The sequence below is a fragment of the Sciurus carolinensis genome, chromosome 4 (assembly GCF_902686445.1).
Source record: "Sciurus carolinensis chromosome 4, mSciCar1.2, whole genome shotgun sequence".
In the NCBI taxonomy this organism is placed as follows: domain Eukaryota; kingdom Metazoa; phylum Chordata; class Mammalia; order Rodentia; family Sciuridae; genus Sciurus; species Sciurus carolinensis.
The window spans coordinates 110305750-110331118 of record NC_062216.1 but is presented as its reverse complement, the minus strand read 5'-3'; the positions used below and the strand labels follow the sequence as shown (position 1 = coordinate 110331118).

Sequence of the window (25369 nt, the reverse complement as noted above, 5' to 3'; positions counted from 1 at the left end):
GAGATCCAGCTGCGTGAGAGAAGGGGAAACCATCATAAAGTCCTCTCCCTCCAAGATGGGGAAGGCCTAGGGAAGGGCACTGGAAGATTTGCTTCCAGATTCTTTATAAATGTGATGCACACCTGTAAATCCCAGCTATTCAGAAGGCTGAGGAGGGAGGATTGCAAGTTCAAGAGGCCAGCCTGGGCAGCATAGTGAGATCCCATCTTGAAAAAGAAAGAAAGAAATGTAAGGCTAGAGGATAGTAATTGACAACACCCCCCGACACACCCCTGGCCCACCCTGTTAGGAGGAGACCAAGCCTTCTGATTCCCTTTAAAATATGCCCACCATCAGGAACGCTTGATGTCGGGTATAGGAGACAGCTACTCTACTGCACGGCGCCTTTCTGAAGCCTGAAGGACCAAGGGCTTTGCCGTCTCACATACTCACTTCAGCATCCCCTGAACTGGACTGGGATTCTTTCTTCTGGGGCTCCACCCCTACTTTCTCCACCTCTGTGGTGCCATGAGAATGGCCAGTCGCTGGGCCAGGGTCTTAGCGTCAGGGAACAGGATAAAGGTTGTAGATCAGCGAAGCCAGGACAGCCCCTGTCAGGGGTCCCACCCAGAATATCTAAGACAGAAGTAGTACCTATCAGTGAGCTATCAGGATCATAGGGCAACTCTAGGACCTTGCCTACTTTCCTAGTGGCCTACCAGGAATTCTGCCTACAAGAATAAATTGAGAACCACAAATCCTGCCTCCTGAGCCCAGGATTGAGGAGACCCTTGCTTCCAAGGAGACAGACCCAGGCTTATGCAGCCATGGTTAGGGGTGGTGACCGGTCTCCTCATCCACTCCTGCCTCTTTCCTCTCACTCCCCCGTTTTAGCCAAGTTCTGGCTATTGCTGTTTCTGTCTCTGCTGGTGTGTCTATTTCTGTTTGTCTTTTTCTTTATTCAAGTTTGAAAATTGGTCCAGCTGGAGAAAGTAAAGAAGGAAACAGAACATAAAACATGGGCCAAGACTGCAGCTCCTGCTCTGGTCCATTTCTTGCTAGTTCACTGGGTACTTCAGGCTATGAGATCTGGAAAGACAGGAAGTACAAACAAAATACTCACCCTGGCCCTCCAAGTTCAGGAAAACCTTCACACCCACATCTAAATGACCTGATGGGCCTTGTCTCAGTCTCTGTGGACCCCTGTTGGTCCCTCCATCTCTGTGGCCTCTGTTCAGGCCTTCTCTCCTTTCCCCGTGGCTCCCAGCAGAGGGTCTTACCCAGTGGACTGTGAACTTCCCAATGATGACAGCAGGACCAAATGAACGGGCTGGGTTCATGGAGCAGCCAGTGAAGTAGACCTGGGGAGCAAGTGCCCAGTCAGGGTGTGAGGGGGCTTGAGGCAGCTTGGGAAAGGACAGTTCCCTGCCCCACCCCAGCCTCACTTCACAGTGCTATATCCTGGGCTTGTAATATTAGACATTGCCTTGGTCCCAAGGCATGAAGAGCTCAAGGAGAAATACTTCCTGGCCTTCAGGGCCCTGTAACTTCCCCAGAGAAGGACCCAGTGTGTGCATGTCCCTTACCCCAATGAGGTGGCCCAATGCCACAGAGGTCCCAATCATGGCGGCCGGGGACCCCAGTGCCTGACGGTTGTCCGTGGAAGCAAAGATACAGAGCACTAGCTGCAGGGTCAGAATCACCTCCACTGCTACCGCTTGGCCAGTCGAGGAGTTGTTGTAGACCTTGGCAGAGGGGATTATGCTGAGTGGACCTGGGTTCTACCCACAGGACAGTGACCCCCTGGGCCTTGAGTTCTCAGTTATAGGGGGTGACACCTCACAGCATCCAGCTCTAGGAGCTAAGGAGATCTGTGCAGTTCATATAATCCCTGGACACTTGCTCCCTGCAGAGGTGAATGGCACCTCTCCCACCCCACCAGTTGGTTGGGGCCAATGGTTCAGGATGGGGCACAGGAGTTCAGGAGTGGGAGGAAGGGGACGGCTTGAGATGCTGGGGATGCATGTTTTAGAGTAGTATGGGAGTAGACCAGTGGGTAGGAGTGGAAGGAGAAGATCTGGGGACGTAGGTGGAACAAAGGTGATTGGGAGAATGGGGTGTGGGGAGTGAGGCAGGCTTCAGGGTGCTGGGCAGGGAGGAACCTGGGGAAAATGGAGGGGCAAAGGACACAGGCTGGAGTGTGGGGAGGAAAATGAATGTGTATAGGAGCCGCTTGGTCTACCCACAGGCTCAACTCTCCCTTGGCTACACTAACCTTAGATATCTGGTCCTTCCCTTTTGTGTGACTTCTTCCTTCTGTTCCTCACACCGCAATCCCATTCTGTCTAGATGAAGACCAAAGTCTGATTTCTCTGGGTCCCAGGGCCCAGCTCAGAGCCAGTTGTGAGCATGTGGCCTAATTTTTCCTTTTCTGTTCCTTCTGCTCAGGTCTAGCCCTCCTACTTTACTAACTATTTCAACTTTTTCCTTCTGGCCCTGTGGGTACCCTCTGCCCAAGCACTCACCACATGCTCCTCCTTGCACCTACCATGTTGATTCCAAGTGTCCCTCGGATGTCCCCTGGAGTGACCCCATACAGCAGAGCAGCCCCCACAGTGGCCCCTGCAAGCTGGGCAGCTACATAGGCCACAGCCCTGGGCAGAGAAATGTGGGAGCCCACAAGGAAGGCCAGTGTCACAGCAGGATTGGCATGGGCCCCACTGGCCTTCCAGGTGACCTGCACAGCTGTGGCTGTGGCCAGGTTGAAGGTGATGGCGATTTGCAGCACCGAGGGAAGCGCAGAGGGCCATCTCAAGACTGAGCCCACACCGAAGAACACATACAGCCCGGTGGCCAGGAACTCAGCAAACAGTGCTCGACTAACAGCTGTCCAAAGCCTGCACACCAGCATGTGTGCCCTGTTGCACACCCCTGGATCCATGCTCTGGCGTCTGTGCCCTGGTGTCACCTCCTTTTCTTGAGAGGCCTCTCTTCTATTCCTCGTCTCTGTTCTCCTCTCTCCCCTGGTTTCTTGTCTCTGCCTGACTCTGGCTATCTCACTCTGCAGAGACTTCAGCACCCCACCTGCAGCTCTCCACCACACTGCTGTCCCAAGGACTGAGCTGGTCAGACTGGCAGGGAGCCTGCAGGTGGAATTGTCTAGGTGTGTGGAAAGTGCCAGGGTGGAATGAGGGGAGGTGCTCACGTGCCTTCTCCACCCTGAGCTCACCTGATGGGAGGGGCAGCAGATAAGGAGAAGTCCCAGGGTGCTGAGCTGGAACCTCTCAGGAGGTTTTTCAATCTAGGACCCACCTGACTTGCACTGCCACAGAGGTCTCTCACCTAAGGGCTGCAGGTGCAAGAGCAACTGTAGTTAGGTTAGCTTAGAGGAAGATCACTCAGATCCCAAGTCCAAGGCCTGTTTCAGGGGTTCCTGTGCATTCCCAGGAGCTTCTGCTCTCCTATCCTCTCTGCCTGCAAATGGACTGAGTCTATTCTGCACCCCATAAACCAAGTTGTGAAATTGAGCTCTCTCCTCCATTCCCACCTAAAACTTCATTTACAGAATACAGATGTCAACAGAGTCAACTTTACTGAGGGTGTGGACCTGGAGGTGCAAAAGGGAATGATGAAGGTGGGGTTTATTCCATAGCTATTCAAGCTGCACCAGGCGCCACACACACATAGCAGTGGGCACCTCCACTGGCCACCAGTGGGAATTTCCACTGGCCCTTCACACACTTCTGCTGCTCTCTGCCTCCCCCACCCCCTTACCTCCCTCTCAGGACCCAAAACATTCCTCTCTTTTCTCATACCGAGCAGGTTAACCTTTTTGTGGCTATACGGACCCTAAGTTCACCCACACCTAGGCTCTCCCCTTTTATCCACAGCATATCAAGGCAAACAAAAGTGCTCCTCTCTAAGAAGAATCTGTGAAGGACTGTTGAAGGAGTACCCACACCTGCCCTGCCCTTGCCTCTGACTGTATCTACCAGCCCACAGAGATCACCTGGTTGTCCTCTGATTTTTGTCTCAAAATCATTTCCTCACCACCCACCTCCATGCACCCCCTTTGTCTCCAACTCAGCTGGTGGCATCTGGGAAGCATCCTCGACTTTCCCTCCCTCCTTTCCCCACTCACTAAAAGAATCAAGTCCTGCTGATTTTGAATCCTACAATGACTCTGGCTGTGCCCTCCTCTTGCAGCGGGCAGCCTTTAGTCAGTCTTCTGCTCCTTTGCTTTGCTCCAATCAATTCTCCACACTGCAGCCCTAGTGATCTTTCCAAAATGCAAATCTGATCCTGCTGCTCCTCTGCTGAAATCCCTGCAAAGCCTCCCATCCCTTTGGAAGCTCCATGCCTGGCTACTGAGGTCCTCTGGGATCCTGCTTCTCCTGCTCCCCATGTCCCTCTTTCTTGCCTTGTCCTTTACCCTCTGGCGCCACCAGATGAACACCTGCTCCTGCTCCTGGGAGGATGCTCCTGCTTTTTCACTCTCTTTGCTTGGGTGACTCCTACATATCTCTAAGGCTCAGTTTCCATGTCACTTGCCCCTTTTCTGGGTGAGGACCTTCTGTGTGTTCCCACCATGCCTAGACAATTTTATATACTACAATCACCATAGGGTGTTGTGTTAACGTTGCCCTCCCCGCAACCTCCAACCATGTGGTGAGCCCTTAGGGGGCAGGAACCCAAGTTTTTTCATCCCTATATGTAGTGTCTTGCAGAAATCGGCTATAGTAGGTCCTCAATAAACATTTGTTGAATGATTGAATGAATGAAAATTTTTTGGCCTCCTGCAGGCAGATGACTTTCATGTCTGTTTCATTTCAGCATATTGTTCCCACAGCCTTACACCTGTCCTCCCTGGGACTGAGGTCCTCTGATAACAAGGAAAAACTCGCAACTCTAGACCACAGGCTCTGCCTTCCTCCTCTCCTCAGTCCCAGTGAAATCCCTCACCCATCCTCTTCTGCTCTTCCAGGTATCCTGGCTTCACCCTCCCTGCCCCAGAGGACTCCTTGGCATCTTGCCCTGAGCAGGCTCTTGCCAGGGCCCTACCTGCAGCTCCCACCTTGCAGTTCCATCCTCAGTCTACTCCACACTTCTCTGCCCCCTCATTTGCTTCTGGGCACTGCTGGAGAGACTGGTCAATTACTGCCACAGTTTAAGGTCTCTGGCCTCAGCAGGGGCTATAGCTCTGCTCAGCAATCCTTCCACCATCCCTAGTTGAATCTCCTTTCCATTCTTCAATCCTCCCTGACTCTTCAAATACCAGCTCACTCTGACTTTCCTGCAGCAGAGTGCCAACCTGTGCCTCCCATCCTACCTAGAAAGTCAGGCTGCCACACCAACTTCTTCCATTCTCACTCAGTCACAGGCTCACCTGCAGCTGCCCTGGGTCCCCATGGCTTTGAAAAAGAGGTGGCCCTTCTCCTTTATCCAAGTCGGGGGCTCCTTGTGTCAACTCCCTTTAAGTGACTGGGGCCTGCTCTTGGCCATTCTCCTCTGTGGCTTTCACTCCTTTCTTTCCCTTAACTTCTTACCTGTAATGTGCCTGGGTACCCCTGGGGCAGAGGAAAATTGTGGCTTGGAGTCAAGTTTCCAGTCACTTGCATACTACACTAACCCCCACCCCGTACTGAAACTGCTCTGGCTAGGCCACCGTGCCACCTCTTCTGCCCTCTTCCCCTTTGACTCACTGTGGCACAGGCACTTCTGATCACCTCTCACTCTTGAAGCCTCTGGGGTTGGTTTATGAGGCACAGCCATCTACAGCTTCTTCCTATCTCTGCCTCTGGCTGGCTCCTCTTCTGCTCACCTTTATACTCAGGTCTTTGCTCCTGGATCACTGATTTTTTCACTCTCTGTGCGATGGTGCCTGGAAGCTTCATGTGGGTAGGTGACTTTCATACTCTCCATAGACTGTGACCTCAACATGGCCTCCAGCCCCAACCTTTCTCCTGAACTCCAGGTCCATGTGGCCTCCCCATTGCACCTTCCAGCTGATTCCTGCTTCCCCATCTCCAAGTGGCTCTGCCATTCACTCAGATGGTCAGACCAAAACCAGGGATCAGCCAGACACTTCCTCTTCCTTCAGCCCATTCCCAATGAGAGGCCAGGCTCCTGTTGGTTCTTCCTCCCATCTGATACCTCTTCTTATTCCTATTTGCCACTGACTCAGTTTAGTTTTTGTTTGTTTGTTTTTTAAATCTCTGGGTTATTGCATTAAACTCCTTCCTGGGCTCTTGGACTACAGTCCATGCCTCTCCACACCACTCACCTCTATGTCCAGAGATTATTTCAAACTGTCATACAGGCCACATCACTCCTCAACTAAAACACATTTAATGGCCCCCCATTGCCTCAGGTTTAAGTCTGACTCCATCTTTAACATGGAAGGGAGGACCCCCTTTCATCATGCATCCTACCCCTTTACTGAGGCCAAACATAGTTTCCTAAAATGAGCTTTGAAACCCTATGCACACTATGTTTGGAATGCCTTTCCTCCTTGTCTCTCCTTTAAGACTTTGCTTAAGGGCAGTTCCTCTTTGAAGTCTGTCCTGGTTACCCCCACCCAGCCCCTGAGCAAAATCAGGGTAAGCTTCATAGAGAAATCAGGCTTGAGCAGAGCCAGGGATTCGGGGTGCTCTCTGCTTCCTAAGTGCCTCTCCTGTTCTAGTGCAGAATTCCACCCCTGCCTGGCACAGAGGAGTCATTCAACAAAGACCCAAGAAAGGAAGGGGTATGGATGAGGGGCACTATGGTGTCCCAGGGTAACTCAAGAGCCCATCTCCCATTCAGTCCCCTCAAACAGGGCCGTGGAGTGCTTGGTAGACACTTACCAGTCCCCCACATCTGTCCTAGCCTCCGTTTCTATACCTGTAAAGCAGGCACCAAACAGCAGAGATACTGTTGAAAGCTTTTTTGGTTTGTTTGTTTTGTTGTTTTTTTTTTGGGTGGTGCTGGGGATTGAACCCAGGGCCTTGTGCATGCTAGGCAAGCAGTCTCCAACAGAGCTATATCCCCAGCCCCTGTTGAGAGTTTTTGATAAGACAAGTAAAAGCATTTTGCAGCCCAGCCCAGTGGTGCATGACTGTAGTTCTAGCAACCTAGGAGGCTGAGACAGGAGGATCGTGTTAAGCTCATGAGTTCAAGACCAACTTGGGAAACAGCATGACCCTATCTCAAAATAAACAGATAAAATAAAAATAAAACAAAAAATCATTTTGCAATTGCCATGTGCACTGCACTGCTGACCAATCGTTTAGCTTCTGTGACTTCAGTACCCTCACTAATATGGGGATGATAATTCCCTGGTCCCCATGTGTTGGTAGGAGTAAATGAGCTGACATCTAGGAAAGTGTCTTCCAGTCACAAAATGTCTCTCCAGTAAGACAGCTGTAGTAAAGAAGGGCTGGGGTAAAGAAGGGTCCTGGTTGCTGTGGCAGGTCCAGGACAGTCTGGAGTCCATGCTTTGGGCCCTGGAGGCTAAGAATGTTAGGTGCAGTGGTAGCCCTTTTCCCCAGCTGACGTGCAGTAGAGCCTCTTTGGACCATGACTGGCCTGGGTCAAGTCCTATACCTGCTGAGGGCAGGTGGGCCTCCATTCTTAGGGGCCTGCTCCAGCTCTGACTTTACCTGCCTTTGCCAGCACCTCCTGGACCCTGCCAGTTCTGGGCCCTAGTGTCAAGCTTTGAATTCACTCATGCTCAGACACCTTTTGCCAAGGCCCTACACCAGGCTGCCTGCAGTTGCCTATTAATACATGATCTCTGATCCAGATCCTCTCAGGGTTTGGAGAAGGTAAGGAGATCAGGAGAGAGGGGAGGAGAGAGAATAAAGACATGACAGGAAGGGAAGTGTTCAAGGTGACTTCTTGTGCAGCATCTCACTAATTACCTACAAAACATTTAAAGTTAGGGAGGTCTCATATCCTCACCTGCACTTGATAAAGGAGGTTGCGGAGCCTGAGAGGCATTGAGAGATCTGATTCTGCCATCAATCCCTCCTCCTGTCCATTCATCTAAATAACCAGGCTCTGTCCATTCCCCACCTTTATGCTCAGTCCTCTTCCATATCTCCATCATATCACCATGTTCACCTTCCACTGGTGAAAACTGGTAGCCCCTGGGGGGAGGAGTGGGGGAGAAGGAGGTGGGGGGAAGCCTTTTAGGGAAAATATAGACTCTTCTTGGATCCATTTTCAGGTGGCACAGATGGTGAGAGAAAGGACTGAGTATGTGTGTGCTTGGATATGACTACACATGTGTGTGCCTCTCTGAGGACACATGAAGTCAGATTCATAGGCTGGTCCACAAGTGGCCCTGAGAGTGAAAGCTGGGCTATGGCTCTGTACGTCAGGAATGACCTTGTCTGTGCTGAGCGAAGGGGCACACACATAGAAGAGGCAGCCCCTTAAGTACTACTGAAGGTCTGTGTGGGACTCAGGGAACCAGAGATGTGAGGTTTAGCATGTGTGTACTCCTGGGTTTTTGTCAGCCCACAGACCCAGTGGCTTATGGCAGATCAGACACAAGGAGCACAGCATCCCCTGCTGGCCACTAACAGCTCGCAGCTCTGTTGGCCCACCAACAGGGTCAGTGTTACCTACTGGAAGCTCAAGACCTATAACTCCCTCTGACTGGGTGCCCCACCCACCCTCAAGGGTATATCCCCATAGGTCTACTGTTCATTATCACACTGCCCTTTAGGGCTGGTGAGAGAAAGGAACATGAATTGCTGGGCTGGAGAAAGGGGCCAGCCTTCCAGTTAGCCCTATGCCTGTATCTGAGTCTTCTGGATACTAAAGGGGAAGAGTTCCTCTCTCTTCTGCATCTCCTCCTGGGTAGTGGGGTGGGGTGGACTGGGGATACGCTGCTTCCTGGTGGTCCCGGTGCCCTCCACCCTGCATCCCTTCCTCATCTGCCTAGAGCCCAGCCCAAAGACTTGGGAAAGAGGAAATGCAGGTTTGAATTTGGTGGACGAGGTTGCCCCCTGCTGGCAAGATCTTGCACTTGCAGCCTGGCTTCCTGGGTCTGGGGCAGCTGGCAGGAGGTAGGTAGGGAGTTGAGGGTGGGGTGATGGGGTAGGAAGACCCTACAGTTCTCACACACTCGGCCTCTTGGTGTTTATCATAAGCCAATGGGGGCAGTTAGGAGTGCCTGTGGTCCCTGTTCACAGTTGCCTAGAACCCAGTTTGGAGGAGCACTGGGTGGTCTGTGCCTCACCAGCCAGGGTCTGTAGCTCCTCCCATCCCTACTAATACATCTCCTGGCCCTGTTGGCCCCTCCTCTTCTGAGGCAAAACTAAAGATCAAGGGGAGCGGTTCCCATACCAGAGAAGCAGGAGCACAGGTTCAGACACTGGCAGGAGGGCAGAGGCGTGTGTGTTGCTGGTTTCTTTCCACACTACTACATGAGTACCCGCCGAGATGCCTGGCCCTGTTTGCAGCAGAGTCTCATCTCCACCCATTGTCTCATTTTCTCCTCAAAACAACCCATGAGTTAGGTAAAAGCATTTCTATTTTACCAATGAGGTAATTAGAGCTCCAAGAGCTTATGTTTCCCAAAGTTGTGCAACAAGATTTGAACTCAGGTTATCTGCCACCAAGCTGGCCTTCTTAACTGTGATGCTGGGCTGTGTCTTAAACCGCTCATTTGTGTGACTTCCACCCTTCTCCTCACAAAGAACCAGTCAGTCCTAGGCATCTTACTCCCGTACCTGATCAGATTCCTATAACTGCCCGTGAGGGAAGCATTTTTATCTCCATTTCTCAGGTTAAGAGATGGAGGCTCAGAGAGGTTAAGGAGGATTCCTGAGTAATGTCAGTGTCCACAGGACAAGAACAGGTAAGGACAGAGGGGAGGATGGTGGGAACACTGACGATGGTGGCAGGAGAGAGACCTGGAAAAGGGCTGGGCTAGGAGTGGCTTCTGGTATGTCATGGGGAATGGAGCAGCTCCTCTGAGACAGGAACCCAACAGTCACCTTTTTGAAATAGCAAGGTGCAGAGAAAGAGATCAGAGCTGTTCCTCCTTTGTATGACAGAACTGGCTGGTCACCTCCTTAGCATCTCGAGGGTCTGTGGTTGGTTTACTTCTCTTTCACCCTGACTGGCACACCCTAGCACTTGTGCTAGGCCCTCCTCAAGTGGCAGGGACTTGACATAACTGAGGAATGAGAAGTGAGTGGGAGAGGGGTGAAGGGGGTGCCTTCAATTACCCCTTGTTCCTGGTCTATTTCTTTTCTTCCTTTTTTTTTTTTTTTTGTACTGGGGATAGAACTCAAGGGCACTTGACCACTGAGCCAGATCCCCAGCCCTTTTTTCTGTTTTATTTAGAGACAGGGTCTTATTGAATTGGTTAGGGCCTTGCTAAGTTGTGGAGGCTGGCTTTGAACCTGCAATCTTCCTGCCTCAGCCTCCTGAGTCACTGGGATTACAGGCATGTGCCACCGCATCCAGCCTCTAATTCTATTTCTATATTTGATCTCTTCTCTTCACTCTCTCCCCACCACTTCCCCATTTCTCTGGTCCTCTAGTCATTCCCTGGCCTCAGCTTTCCCTTCTTTCCACAGAGGACTTGTCTTAGGGTCTCTTTGTGCCCCACTGAGATCAAGGGGGAGGGCATGGAATGACAAAGAGGAAAGGTGTGGGGCCAAGATATCCCAAGAGGCCTCTGGGGAAAGATGGAGGCAAAACATGAAGATCAGTGGTTTATTAGGAAGCCCCCAACCCAAACACCAGCAGTCCCACCCCATGCATCCTTGACCAGAAATAAATAAGGTAGCATTCAACAAATCAGTTTGCTAAGAAGCTCTGGGGGAGTGTCCACCTCTCCACGCCTAAGGCCTGGCTCTGGCTCTTGAGGGACTGCAGGTGTGGGGAGCAGATAGCAGCCTCCACTTTCTGGCCTGACCCTGGGGCAGCCAGCGAGCTTGGCACTGTGCTTACAATCTCTGAGGTCTGACCTCCCAGCAGCACAATCTGCTCTGTCCCAAAGAGACCCTGTTCCCACCAGACCCCAGCTACTGACCCCCACCCGAGCATTTCATCATGGGGTCCTGCTCCCATCTCTAACTGTGCAGCCCAGGAAGCCAGCACCTTCTCCCCAGTCAAGAGGACCAGCTGTGTGAGAAGAAAGTTGTGTCATCATAGCTTTCTTCTGTTTTCTTCTGTGGTTCAGGGGCTGCCCCTGTCTGACACTGGTCAGTGGGCAGTCAGCTCTATGCTCTTCTTCCGCTCCCGATGTTCCTCCCAGTCCTCCTCGGGCTCATAGGTGCCTTTGATGACTGCTATACGATCACTGAGGCTCAGGGAGGTGGGGAAGAGCAGGTAGAAGTAGAGGATGGCAGCTAGGATGGCTCCCACGATGGGCCCCACCCAGAAGACCTAGTGGAGACAGGTAGAGGTCAGAGGCTGAGTCCCATGCCTCAGGGACCATGACCTTCCCCACCAGAGGACAGACCCATGGGTCCTGAGAAGAGACAGACATACAGACTTCCAGATGTCTGGAGGGAAAGATCTCACACTTCAAAGAAAGATACACTGACACCCCATTCCCCAATGACAGAGACATGGATCACAGACGTACAGACTCTCCAAGGAGGCAGATAGATCCCCACAGGAACAGATCTTTTCCAGCCCCACCCCAAAGAGACACAAGTGAACCTTCAGAGGGGACAGAAATAGATCCTCAGACAGAGTTGGGCAGAACTATCCCCTCCACATAAAAACAGCCCCTGAAGAAGTAGCCACAAGCTCTCAAAGGAGGTGACAAACAGACTGTCCAGAGGGACAGACCCACAGGAATCTCTCCCTCAACAGGCACAGATAAATAAAACATCAGAGAGGACAGATACACAGATTCCCAGAGGGGAGACAAAATTCTCAGAGGAAATCAACACAGATCTCTTCTGTACCTCTAGAGAAAGTACAGCTCTCCTTCTCCAAAGGGACAGACATTCACACCCCCACACACACCCTGGCCCCTTGTCTCCAGGGGCTCAGTCCATATAAATCCAACCCTGCCTTTCTTCTCGCCACATCCCATTCCCTTCTGTGTCCCGTCCCCTTCTCTCCAGCCACAGATCCCACGCCCACCCCCAAGCTCTGGGCCCACAGCATCCAGAAAATCCGGTCAGCTCTCCACTGCCTCTGCCAGGTTTCCAGGCCCTCATTGCCAGGGAGCCAGAGGAGGGCCCAGACTCACCCAGTGTGAGGGGCTGAACCGATTCATGACCACTGCCGGGCCAAAAGAGCGGGCTGGGTTCATGGAGCAGCCGGTGAAGTAGATCTGGATAGATGGGGGCAGCGGTGAGGAGGGCAGGGTCCTCATTCACTCCCATAGAGTCCAGACTCCCCCCCGGGTCACAAAGCAGTCCAAGTCTTCTAGAGCTGGTGACTCTTTGCGGGGATCTTAGCTGTTGGCTTAACTGTGGACCCTATCCATGCCCTCTTCTCTGTCCTCTGCTTGGGCTTGATGTCCTGTTCCCACCACACTTCCCCTTGCTCCTATTTTTTCTCAGTCCAGAAAAAATCTGGTGGATCAAGTCTGGGGCCCAGTAGGGCCAGTCCAGCTGCATGAAGACTAGGCCCTAAGCTCTACTTGAGGGCTCACCAGTCTGGAGGGGATGCCATACTGAGTCACCAGTATTTATTCTGAGTGTCTTCCCCGAGTGGCACCCCAGTCAAAATGTCAGCTCCACTCACCCCCACAAGGTGGCCCAGCGTGACAGACAGGCCAATGGACAGAGCTGGGGAGCCCACAGGGCTGGTGCGGCGGGAGTCGGTGGAGGAGAAGATGCAGAGTGCCAGTTGGAAGGTGAGAATGAGCTCCACCACCACGGCCTGGCCTGGCGATGTGTTGTTGTTGATCTGTGGGGTGGGGGTAGGGGTGCTAGGTTAGGTAGGACTCCTGCTGCCTTCAGGTTCTGGGGCTGGGACTGGAGGAACAGAGCTTTCAGCCTCCAAAGACACCTGGAGCCTGAGTACCAGGAAACCAAGCCCAGTACCTGGCCTCAGAGAGGCCATTCATTGAAGAGACTGTGTACTTCACAGTATGCAGAAGCTTGAAGCTCAGGCCTGTGGCCAGAAGGCAGAGTGTCAGGGGAGCTTTTCCTGGACTCAGTCCTGTCAACGGCTCTGCCCAACCCCAGCCCCCACAAGCTGGCATTTACCCTCCCTCCTGTGGGCAGCTGCCCAGTTTGCCTACTGCAAACTGCCCCTGGCCTCCTACCAGTGCCTGACCCGCTGTTGGTGCCAACCTCAAACCCGTCTCTCCAGTGTGGCTGACTCACAGGTTGACAATGGCCACGAAAATCCTCCTCTGTGTTTGATTAATGAACCCAGTTTACATGGGACAGGGGGCCTGAAACTGGGGCTGTAGAAGCAGGGAGGCAGCAGGGGTGAGGAAAAGGAGAACCAATATTTAAGAGACCACTATGCATTGGAGGAGGGTCATGTCCATGGTTCCTAAATGTAAACCCCATGACACCTGTTATGATGTGACCATCCTGGTGTAATGGCTGAGGAAAAAGAAGCACAGAGAAGCCAGGGTCACCCAAACCCAGGATTACAACCCATTTCTCTCTGGTGGTTACATTAAAACTGCTCTGCTGAGGGGCTGACAAGAGGTGAGAAACCCAAGGGGAAGGAGAGAACTCAGAGGTGAGAGGAATAAACGCAGAGAGGAGAAGCAATAGGCTCCTGGAAGAAGGCCAGGTAGAAGCAACATGAGGGGACAGGGCAGAAGAGATGAATGTGAACCAGCGTGCTGGGGTCCCTCCAGAGAGTCATCTTTCAGGCCTTCCTGGCAAGAGTGTGCACTATCTCCCTCTGGTTGTACCCATTTTCAAGAGAGGGCACGGACCTGGTCCTGAGTACACACCGGGTTCCCTGTCCACCCTTCCCCAACCTCCTGGCCACTCACCGCGTTGACGGCCAGGTTGCCCCGGGCATTAGTCGGTACCAGCCCATAGAGGATGCCTGCCCCAGCGATGGCACCCACCAGCTGGGCTGCCACGTAGAAGACAGCCCGGAGCAGTGAAATCTGGTTGCCTACTAAGAGGGCCAGGGTGATGGCAGGGTTGATGTGGCCCCCGCTCACGGGCCCCAGGGCCTGGGCCATAGTGCCTATGGCCAGACCAAAGGCCATCGAGATCTGCAGAATGGAGGGCAGCGCCGATGGCCACTTGAGGGCTGAGCCGAGACCGAAGAAGACGAAGATGAGGGTGGCCAGGAACTCGGCGAACACAGCCTTGAGGAAGGCCACGGAGCACACCTCCTTCTTCATGGTGGCCTTGGGGCCCCGGTGGCAACAGCCGCGACAGGGGGAGGCCGTCGGGGCAGCGGCGGCGGCGGGGGCAGGGGTCTGGCTGCGAGGCGCCGTGCGCTCTGCGGCGCCCACTCCGTGGCTGGCTGCCTGGCGCGGGCCGGGCAGGGGCGCGCTATATAGAGGGCGGGCGCCCCGCAGCGGGACTAGCGCGGGGGGGGCAGTGGGCGGCTCCCGCGCTCGGGGGCAAGGGCAGCGCGCAGGGCTCAGACCTGGCGGCCGCCGCCCGTTCGCCACTGCCCCGGACCCCGCGCGCCCCGGACCCCGCGCCTGCCCCCACGCCGGGGCAGCGGCGGACCCGCCCGGGCCACGTGACCCAGGCCGCGGTGTAGACGGGCCGCGCGGCGGAGTACCCGCGCATGGTGTGCTCAGAAAAGCTCCCGTGCTCTCCTCCGCGCGGTGCGACCCGGGCTCCCTGGGAGACTTGGCGAGGTCTGGACTCCGGAGTCGGACCAGCGCTCTGGAAGTCTACCTCGGCTGGGCCTTCACCTCCGTCCGTGGTCTTCGCCTTTTCTTCTCTTCAGGCCTTTGGTCGGGCTTCCCCTTTTCCTCCAGCGATTCGGGCATCCTGACCCGGCCTCACCCACAGCTGGGCCGGAGTGATGCGATTCCCTGAGGACAGCGCCTCTTAGCTCCCTGTCAGCGGGTGGTGGAGGCGGTGCGGTCGTCGTGGGCCTCTCCCAGGCCCGGCCCGGCCCCGGCTGGAGCGGGGGCGTTGGGATCAGAGGCACTGTGCCAGTCTGTCCCGGCGATTAGCAATCCTCGACGCCGCGTGCCCTGGCAGTACGGACTAGGCAGCAGACTCCCCGAGGTGCCCTCTGTGGCTGCTTTCCCAGAGCACAGTCCTCTTGGGGATCCTGCAAGTCACTGCAGGAGGTGGGGACGAAGAATTACCCTTGTTGATAAGACAGGAGTGGGGGCAATTCGGGTTTGTTTGGGGTCAGGGAAAAGGTCCTGGGACTCCGGAGGCTCAAAGGAGAGGGCAGAGGCACCACTGAAGTCCCATGAAGATCTTGGCCTCTCTTGCCTCCCTGTCACAAGTCTCTCTGTACGGGTTCAGTTTTTCCTTTTCTTCCTCCTCCTACTCTTGCTGTCTTTAGTGTCCTTCTTTAAGCACTCACTAGGTCTTGATTTCTCTCTGCTGCTTATCCCTGTCAGTCTTTCTCTGAACCACATTTGCTAATGTTCTTGGTTTTTTTTTTTTTTTTTTTGCCTCTCTTCATCTCCTTCCTCTGTCTCTTCCCTGCTCATTTTCTCAGTCTGTCACTCCTCAGTCTTTCTCCCTCTCCTGTTTCAGTCTCTCAGTCTGTCTTTAAATTCTCCCCCTCCCTCTTTCTCACACTGCCCTATTCTTTGTTTTATCTTTCCTTCTTTTACAATCTAAGTCTGTCACTATTCATTTTTCTCCTTTCCTCTGCCTCTTAATTTCTGTGTCTCCTTCGTTTTTGTCTTTACCTCATTCTTGGACTGGCAACACTTTCTTCTAGTTCTCCCCACCCCGCAGTTCCTAGCCCCTCTCACCCCTCTGTCTTCCTATCCCCAGGCTTGGCATGTGGGGAATGAGGCTGGAGGGCTCTTCAGAGCAAGTACCCACCCTCAGGATCCTGGGAAAGGAACTACACCCCCACCCCCACCATATATGCTTTGAGAAGCACTTAGCACAGTACCTGGCACAGAGGAAGACTCAGTACAGATTTCTCCTGCTGTGGGCATTATTTTAAAAGCCCCCTGAGGGTTTGAACCCTAGGGTGCAGCAGAGGGAGAGAACAGGTGCCTCCTGTCAGTTTGTCCAGCAGAGGCGAAGGGGAGGAACACACAGGAAAGCTGAAGACCTGGTATCAGACTCCATAGCAGCAAAGAGGCCAAAGAAAACAGGAGCCAAAGAAATCCCGCTATTGTTCCTACTCTGCTGTAGCATTTCCTGCTGGAGCAGCTCCTCCCCTACATCTTTCTTAAGGCAGGAGGGCTGTCTGTCCTTTCTCACATGTGTCCCAGGGTCCTGACCCAAACAGGACATGGCAGCTATATACAAGATTTTCTTCAGGGCTTGGGGCTTAGATTGACCCTGGCGTCAGTCTCTACTGCTGAATTTGCCTTCAGTCTAACCTTCCACCTTTTTTCTCATATTTTCTTCCCAACACTGTCTTTATGAATTCACAGTTCTCAAACGCCCACATCTTGGAGCCGGCAAAACTCAAAAGTGCTCACAGGAGACTGAACTAGTGGGGGAAACTTCTACCTGAGGATTTGAACTTGGTCCTTTTCAGCTAATGAAAGACAAGAAGTTGTTTTTACCATTTTATTGATTCAGAATATAGTCTATAAAATTATACATTATCATTGACCTCTACTGTGTGATTTAATTCCAAGCTACTTTGTGAAGAAACCTAGACTCAGAGGTTACTTACCCAGGATCACGCAGTGACCTGAGATGGGAACCACAGGTTGCCACACAGACTTTGTCACCAGGAGTGGACCTGGTGAGTCTAAGGGAGGTCAAGTTTACTCACGAGAGGCAGCTGATTCTGTTTCTTAGACCTGTACCTGAGGTCCTTCCATCTCTCTAACATCAGGGTCACTCTATCCCCAAGTTGTTACAAGAAACTACTGGAGCTCTTATGTCCTGAAATTGAGTTTGTGCTGAGTACTTTAGGTCCTGTCCTGCCAGCCCCAGAGGAATGTGTCCCCCCCCTGTGGCAGGTCTCATTACTGTGGCAGGGGGCACTGACTGGAATCTCTCAGGGAAAGCCCCTTTCCCTCCTGTCCTTTGGATTCCTTGGGAGAAACTAAAAGCTGGGTGGAAATGGTAGGGAACCTAACCTGTCGTCTGGCACCTGGACTGTATTGACCATGTCCAAGTTGTGGAAGAAACAGCACTTATTGACAAGTGAGCATTTATTGAGTGCTTCCTGTAAGCAGAGAGCACTGTGTTAGATAAGACCCATAGGCAAGATAGGAGAGTACCAACTAAGAACTGGAAGGAGGCCTATCCACAAAGGGTTTACAATCTAGAGGGGAGGCATTACATATATATATATATATATATATATACACACACACACACACACACACACACACACAGAATCACAGCTTAAAGATTAAAAAAAAAAAAATCCAAGCAACTTTTGCTGGCACAAAATCATTTGACACAAAATGGAAATGTGGGAATGGATGCTGCTGGGACCCAGTGGTCAGCCGCCTCCTCCTCTCAACTTAGAGCTTTCTCTGTCCCTAACTGGAAGTCTGTCCATCTACTGCCTGGCCTCTGTTTACTTTGGGTGTAGCTGATCTCCACCTTCCTGACTGGGTACTCTTCAAGGGCAGAAACTAGCTTCATGTTCTTTGTCATTTCCTCCCTACCCTGCTACCACTCTCTCCAAGGGTCTGTGTCTACCACAAGACTGTGGACTGGACAGGCCTAGCTGAATGTTCTAGTTTCTGCCAGGGCTCCCAGGAGGACCCTAGGACTAGCCAAAGTGAAAAGATCATGGGACTTTGTATAATAATACCAGAGTTCAAGCCTTGACTCCACTGTATTCTAACTATGTGACTTTAGGCAGGTCTCAACCTCAGATTCTGAATCTATAAGATGGGGGGAACAGTATTTACTCTGCTTATGTCACAGGATTGGGAGGTAATTACAGAGATTCTAAGGGGAGTGCTTTGAAAATAGTTAAAGATTGCATGGGGCTGGGGACCTTGTCCTTCCAGAACCTGTCTGAAGTTTTGGGATTAGATGAACTAATGCATGTGAGTCGGCCAGCATAGTGTTTGCTGAACAGAGATGCTTAGTAACTGTCAATGTCCCTTCCACTCTTATCACATAGAATCCTGCTTTGACCTTTGACCTTAATATTATGGGGCTACAAGTGGTGGGGACCTCACATTTAGTTTTTGGGGAGATGAAATGCGGGAAGTGGCACAGAGAAATTCTTGGCACCTTCTAGAGGGTTTTGGTGGGGTGAAGCAGGGTGGGGATAAGGTACCTCACTGCCTTTGAACTTCCAGAGTAAGGACACAAGCTGCCAGGAGGACAGTTCCAGAGGTCAGTGTGGTCTCTGACTCTACCCCTCCCCCAGCAGTGAGGGCAAGTTGCTGTCACCAGCTGTGGGGGTTTGGGAGGGTCCTTTCCACAGCATCTATGACACAGGGCAGTCTTTTTCTGACTGCAATGAGAGCTCTGGTCAAGGAAGACAAGAAAGAGCCTAGAAGAGAAGGGGCGCATCTGTGAAGGGACTGGAGGGGGCGTGATAGACTCCCTGCCTGGTGCCCAGAGGGAGCTTGGTACAGTGTGGGACAGACACAGACAAAAGCCTTGAAAGCTTGGGGGCGACAGAGAACATGGAAAGGGGGCTGTATGTGTGATTCCCTGGGTTAGTTATGCAGCAGACTGGAGAGGGAGGCGGGAGGGAGGGGACGGATGGGCTGGACAGTGGCAGGAAGGAAGTGGGACAGCTGCCAGTCTGTGCTCAGGGTAAGGAGAAGTTCAGAGGCTAGACCAGGATGGAGCCAGCCCCATCTTCTTCTGCCTGGACCTTGGGGCTCCTACACCTCTCTTCTCTTTTGCTTTGACCACCAAATGAAGGAAATAAAGGAGGCTGAGGGTCAGGTCCCTCTGCATACTCCTCTCACCCTAGGAAGCAGAAATAATGAAAATGAACCTAATAACGCGTGATAATGGTATTAAGAATTACAGTTCACACAGCATCTTTACATGCATCATCTCACTTAATCCCAGTTAATCACATTTGAGAAACATTGCTCTGGTTTGGAAATTTAGAAGCCTGAATTCTAGACTCAGACCTGCCTCTGCCTGGGCAAATCATTTCCCTTTTCTGGTCCTGAGAGTAGCCCTGTCCACAATGATAACCGTCCTGTGGTGGGTGCCAGAAGTGGGTGGAGCACAGCCAGCAGAGGAAACAGAGGAGAGGGAACAGAGAGTCCTGGGGGGAGGAGTGCTGCCTGGTGAGGACGGCAGGTGACAGGGGGGTGCTGCCTGGTGCCAGTGGTTGTATGCCTGAGTGCCTTGCCCAGCCAGCTATAGGTGTGTGCTGGGCGAGAGGGCTTACTTGCGAAACTGAGTGTCTCCTTTCAAGAAGTGTCTAGTTGCAAATCTCCCCTCTCCACGACAAAGGCCGGGGGCCCACAAAGGACTTTTGTTTCCTCTAACCAAGTGCAAGGCTAATCTCTGAGTCTGGGGCCCCCATGGGGATGAGGGTTGTGTACAGACACACGCACAGGTGTGCACACACATAACTGCTTCCCTCTTTGAAGATTCCTCCCTCAGGACAGAAGGAAATCTTTGACCACTCAATCCTTCTTTTTCCAGAGGCCATTTCTAAAGGAGCTGTTCTCTCGTTGACACTTCTCTGCCCTCCAGCAACAAGTCATGCCAAATCTTGAGGCCCAGCCCAGCAACTTGGGGGAATTTTCTTGAAGGGGAAAGGGAAGGCATGGAAATCAGGGCCCACCTTTCCCCTTCTTCTGGGATGACTGGTAGGGAGGACTCATCCGCTGCAGAGGAAGTGGATTTATTGCAGGTGTGGGAGGAGAGGGTCAAGGAAAAGCAAGATGTCCCTGGTCCTGCATAGACTTGTACTACTGTAGTCATACTGTTCACACTCAGGAGCGTGCAAACTCTGCACTTGAGGACAAGAAACTCCGGGATGAACACACACTTGCATACTAGCAAAACTGAATGTACCATTCCCAGAACCCCAAGGTTGGGTTTGTGCACTCCTCACCCAGGACCTGGGTACAGGCTCTCCAGAGCTTTCCACCCTGGCCCGCCTGCCCCTCCTTCCTCCAGCACTAGGTCCCCAAGTCTCCAGTTGCCGGTCTGTTGAAGCTGTGGCTCGAAGCCTCAGGGGAGGGGATCTACCAGGCTCCTGACTCCCTGACCCACTGCTGCTCCTTCCTGCGGGCTCACTGGTGCTGGAAGTACCCTTGGCCTGGAAGCAGCTACTCTGCAATGGGCTATGGTAAGAGGGACAGGGTGGGCCTTCCAAGATGGGCTGGGGGCCCCGTTGGGGAGACGGTGCTGTAGAGGTCCCTTGCTCAGGCCTTGCTACCACGTGGCAAGCTCTGCGGAGAGTGCAGCTCCACGGACTGCCGCCTCCGCACCTCGCGCTCCTCCCAGTCGGTGTCCGGCTCCAGGCCCTTCAGCACCGCCAGCCGCTCCGACAGGCTCTTGGCTGAGGGGAAGAGTAAGTAGTTGTAGAGAAGGGAGCCCACGATGGCACCGACCAGGGGTCCGATCCAGAAGACCTGTGGGCGAGTAGAGCACGCTGGGATGGTCTGGGGCTTGGAGAACGCTCTCCTCTCTGTTCCATGTGGGAGAGCAGGTCTCTCATAACACTAATACAGTAAAATACTTATTTATGTAATTAGCGACGACAACATGAACTGCCTGGGACAACCTGTTAGTGCAAGGGGTAGTGGGGTGAATTCTGAAGTGGACTGTCTGAATATGATACCTGATTCCACCTTGAATTTAGGCAAGCCACTTGCCTTCTCTGTGCCTCAGTTCCCTTTCATTGTAAGAATGCTTACCTCCTGGGATTGTGAAAACTAAATGAGTTCATCTTTGCAAAGCACTTAGAGCCTTACATTAAATAGGTGCTAAATAATAAAAATATGTGTTAACTGGTATAAATATTGCTATTTACTGAGGTCTAAGTGCCAGGCATGTGGTATCTCTTCTATGCTGGTAACCTTCCTTATTTTTCCCAAGAGTCCAGTAAGTCTTATAAGAACAATAGAACTTAAGCCAATAAGAACTATTGTTTTCCTCATTTACAGGTGGGGACAGGGAGGGGAAACTGAGTCTTTGGCACACAAGTACTAAAGGGTGGAACTCAAGGCTTCCCAGGGCCTCAGAAGGAGGAGTGTGTAGTTTGGGGCACAGCTAGGGAAGTGGAAGGCAAGGGTTTCAGCCATTACCCAGTGGTCATCAAACTTGCCGGTGACGATGGCTGGAGCCAGGGAACGTGCAGGATTCATGGAGCAGCCAGTGTAGTAGATCTGTGATGGGAAGGCGGGTCAAGGAGGGAAGGAAGGTGAAGACAGAGCCAGGTGCCCTTGTTCCCCTCCAATGCTTGACCTAAAGGGAATCTGTGTGATGGACAATTAATTTCATGATTTAATTACTGGGCTCTGTATTCATTTGAGGCTAGAGTGATATCTGTCCCTCTAGGGTGTCTGAGAATCAAAGCCTCTGGTTTCTGTGTCCCTCTTGGGGATTTTATGTATTTGTCCCTCTGGGGGTCTTAGCATCTGTCATTTTGGAAAGTTCTATGTGTGTGCATCTGTTTCTTTGGGAAGGTCTTTGGGTCTGTCCCTCTAAGGATGCTGAACCTATGGCCATAACCTACCCCAAGGAGGTGGCCCAGTGCCACAGAGAAACCGATGGAGAGAGCAGGACTGCCTGGATTGTCTCCATGGCGCTCATCAGTGGAGGCAAAGATGCAGAGCACCAGCTGCAGGGTCAAGAAGAGCTCTACGGTCACCGCCTGGCCAGTTGTTGTGTTGTGGTTGAGCTGGGAACAGGATGGGAATTAGCAGGGTTCACTGACAGATCATGCACCCCTCTCTGGCTCCATCTTCCTGCCCACCAGCAGTAGGCCCAGGGAGGTCCCTGGGCCGGGAGCCCGAACACCACTGGGACTCACCAGACCACCTTCCTCCTGGCCCCTGCCCTGAGGGAGGGGTGGACCCCAGTGTGCTCACGGCACCCAACCAGAGGTGGAGATCCATAGCCCATTAGATCTGGGGGCTGAGGTTGTGTGCCTACAGCACAAGAGGAAAAGAACGCTGTGACCCAGAGTTCCTGTTCCAGGACCACATGTGGGAAAAGGCTTCACCTGCAGCAAGAAACTCTGGGCCAGGTAACAGGAAGGCATTCCTCTCTAGACCACATGATTCTGATGCAACAGGAAGCTGGGCGTCTTTCCTCCTGCGGTCAAATGGCTTCCCTGGACAGGGTCTAGGGACTCAGGTCTGGAAGCTGGTCCTGATGTGCCCCTCCCCCATGAGTCCTGTGCGGGAGCCTCTCCCCTCGGCTCTGCCAGCTCCCTGTTTCTGGCCTTAGTTCTGCCCATGGGCTGCTGCCTGCACATCCCTTGGAGGCTGGGGCGAAGCCTTCACTCGTGGGGTGCCCTTGGTCCCACCAGACCCTGCCCTGGGTAAGGAGAGAACTTGAGGCTGAGCAAAGAGGCAGTTTCATAATTGGGCCACACCCAGCACTGGATATTTCTCTGGGTTTTGTCATCCTGTACGTACTCTGCACCCTGCCCTCTGGGCACTGCACTGGGTGAAGCTATGACAGCTCTCAACTCCCACGCTGCTTCTCCAGGCTCTGAGCCCCCACCCCTTGGTCCTAGATTTTAGGCAACACCTGGGGGTCCTGCTAGAATCTATCCTCACCCTTTCTTTTGTTGTTTAATGTCAGAGCCTCCAGGGGATCGTGAAAAGAGATTTGGAGGCAAACAGTTTTTGGAGGCCTCTGGTTTGCTGGAGGATCCTATTCACTTTGGCCTCAGTTTCTCCTGCTGTAAAATGGGAGTAACAAAACAGATTCTGGAAGACTGTATGAGGATTGGAAATGACGAGGCCAGTGCCACAGCCCCATTCCTGCTAGTAAATGACTGCGATGGTATGAATGATGGAATGGGTTGGTGTCAGATAGCTCTGGGGCTGTTTCCAGGTGTTGCCACTTACTCGTTCTGTGGTTTGTGTCAATCAGATGCTGAGCTTCAATTTGCTACTCAGCGAGGGGGGACTACAGAATTTACCCCACAGTGTCGTACCAAGGATGAGATGGTATTTGTCCTGGCACAGGGTAGATGTATAACTGTGGCAACTTCCTGGTGGCCAGGCTGGCTCTCAGTGTCCTCAAGTGTACCTGAGACAGCCTTGGAGGTCATCCAGCTTTCCCTAGCTTCAGGACAAGTCAACCCCACTACTGCCCCATTCCAGCCAGGCAGAGTTCTCTCCAGTTCCTCAAGATGGTAAATACTGGGAAATATCTTGAAGACCCTTCCCAAGCCCTTCTTTTCTGAGGCAGTAAAATGGTGGAGGAGAAGGAGTGAGTGTTCCCCAGGGTCTTTAGTGCTCCCAGTGCCCTGCTATTAGAGGTTTTTTTGTGGTGCTGGGGATTGAACCCCAGCCCAGAAAAGGAGTTTTTGCCATGCTCTCAGGAAGTTCCTCTTTCAGTCTAACTGGACCTCCCTCCACTGCAAAGTGAACTCATTTTGTTCTCAATGGAAATGGGCGCACTCTGCCATCACTTTACCCATTCTAGCTTTTCTTGACCCTGGGCTCCCAACCTCATCGTATCTTATATTTTGAAGAAGAGAGAAGTCCCCCAACTCTGCCCCTTTCATGAGGAAGACTCCTTCCTGAGCAGATGGAGCAGAGACTACAGGACTCTTCAGAGACATCAGAGCCCAGGGATGGAGTAGGCCGAGAAATGCAGAACACTGGGGCATGAAAGAGGCACTCACTGTCCTGGCTTGGGATGGGGGTGGAGAGTGGGAATTGTGCTGAGGGGACCAAGCTTGCCATGCCCCTCAGGGTCCCAGACCTGCACAGAGCAGGAGAGAGGAAGGGTCCTGATATTCCCTCAGCTCCCAAAGTTTCCAAGGTGCTTCTTCTGGTATTGACAGACTAGAACTCTTGGCCCCTCACTCCCCTTCCTGAGTTCCAGTTTCTGGGATTGTAGCACAAGGTTTGGATGGTGGCTCAGGAATGTTGATCAGGAGGAAAGAGCTTGCCTCTCATAGTCAAGCCCAGGTTTGAGGGTTGGGTGGCGCTTTCTTTCACTGAATCGCAGGCCTCACAACTTTAAGAAGTGAGTATGCCCATCTCTACCTGGCAGGACTCTTATGAGGTGTTAGTGGGTGGCATGTGAGGAGTGACCATCATGAGACCCAAACACAGTGGACAGTGAAAAAGGTCCTGTCCCTCTTCTCTCCAGAAGACCTAGTGGCTGCACTCTGAGGTTTCCTCCAGAGCAGAAGACCTGCCTACTCTGAATACTGTCCCCTGCTGAGTTCTGGCCCGGTCCTCACTGTAATGTGGGCATTGGGTTCCAACAGAAACCTTGATGCCATTCTTCCTCCAGATTTGGCTTAGAAGATCCAGCAGACCATCCATACCCTGCCTCTGCTCTGACACTTTCTTCCCTTATTCTCCTAGAGTGCTGTGTTCCTGGCTCCAGCTCTGTCTAGCTCTGTCTATCTCTGTCTGCCCACCCAGACCCCCATCCAGAGCCAGTCCTTCCCATCTCATCCTTTACAGGCGGCTCTCCAGGATCTGCCCCTTGTGGAAGGGGCCAAGTTCTGGTTACTCACAGCATTGACAGCTAGGTCCCCGCGGATTTCCACTGGTGTGATCTCATGGAGCAGAGCAGCCCCAGCCACAGCACCCAGCAGCTGGGCAGCCATGTAGAAGGCAGCTCGGAGGAAGGAGACGTGGCAGCCCACCAGGAAGGCTATAGTCACAGCAGGGTTGATGTGGGCTCCACTGACATGGCCCAGAGCCTGTACCAGGGTACCAATGCCTAGGCCAAAGGCCATGGCGATCTGCAGCACAGAGGGCGGGGCCTGTGGCCAGTTGAGGGCTGAGCCCAGGCCAAAGAAGACAAAGAGGAGTGTGGCCAGGAACTCTGCCAACACGGCCCTGGAGAAGGCTACAGATCGGAGCTCCCACATGCTGCGGAGCCTTCTGTGGGCTGCCCTGCGTCTTGGGGGCCAGAAGGCTTGTGGTTCTCTCTCTCTCTCTCTCTCTCTCTCTCTCTCTCTCTGGGCCCTTGGGTGACTGGGCTGTGCCCACTTATAGTGTGCTTCCATCCTGGATTTGGGCACGTGGGGTGGAGGTGGAGTTTAGGCCAATACGTTTTCTCCCCCTGGTTGCCCCTGCTCCCACCCCTGGCCCCTGCCCACCTACATGTCTATCACCCCATCTTTGCTTTCACAGCTGACTAATGTTCCCCATTAATGACCTCCAGATAAGGACTGACGTCCCCTGTTTTCCGTGTTTGTTCCCTCAGTTACCCCA

The 25369-nt window shown here is 52.8% G+C and overlaps 3 protein-coding genes across 5 annotated transcripts; all 3 read right to left on the bottom strand.

The window, feature by feature from the left end:
* Aqp6 (aquaporin 6) lies at positions 1-10270 on the bottom strand. The gene is given in 6 exon segments (XM_047548914.1): positions 1-509; positions 512-560; positions 562-615; positions 1260-1340; positions 1566-1724; positions 2528-10270. Coding segments are annotated over 6 exon segments (825 nt in total). The 5' UTR covers positions 2921-10270; the 3' UTR covers positions 1-420.
* A 411-nt stretch (positions 10271-10681) lies between these two features.
* Positions 10682-15546, bottom strand: Aqp5 (aquaporin 5). Of its 2 annotated transcripts, XM_047551686.1 has the most exons (4): positions 13910-15535; positions 12691-12855; positions 12191-12274; positions 10682-11370 (listed from the first exon to the last, which is right to left on the bottom strand). In XM_047551686.1, exons 1-4 carry the CDS (start codon positions 14270-14272, stop codon positions 11188-11190), a joined length of 795 nt encoding a protein of 264 aa, XP_047407642.1. In that variant the 5' UTR covers positions 14273-15535; the 3' UTR covers positions 10682-11187. The 2 variants fall into 2 exon arrangements, with proteins under 2 accessions (XP_047407642.1, XP_047407643.1); XM_047551687.1 differs by lacking the exon at positions 12191-12274 and having other exon boundaries at positions 13910-15546.
* Positions 15547-16621: 1075 nt separating this feature from the next.
* Positions 16622-25109, bottom strand: Aqp2 (aquaporin 2). 2 transcript variants are annotated; one of them, XM_047551417.1, is made up of 4 exons: positions 24664-25109; positions 21685-21849; positions 21254-21334; positions 16622-20578 (listed from the first exon to the last, which is right to left on the bottom strand). In XM_047551417.1, exons 1-4 carry the CDS (start codon positions 25021-25023, stop codon positions 20369-20371), a joined length of 816 nt encoding a protein of 271 aa, XP_047407373.1. In that variant the 5' UTR covers positions 25024-25109; the 3' UTR covers positions 16622-20368. The 2 variants fall into 2 exon arrangements, with proteins under 2 accessions (XP_047407373.1, XP_047407374.1); XM_047551418.1 differs by having other exon boundaries at positions 16622-20505; positions 21274-21334.
* Between the last annotated feature and the right edge of the window lie 260 nt (positions 25110-25369).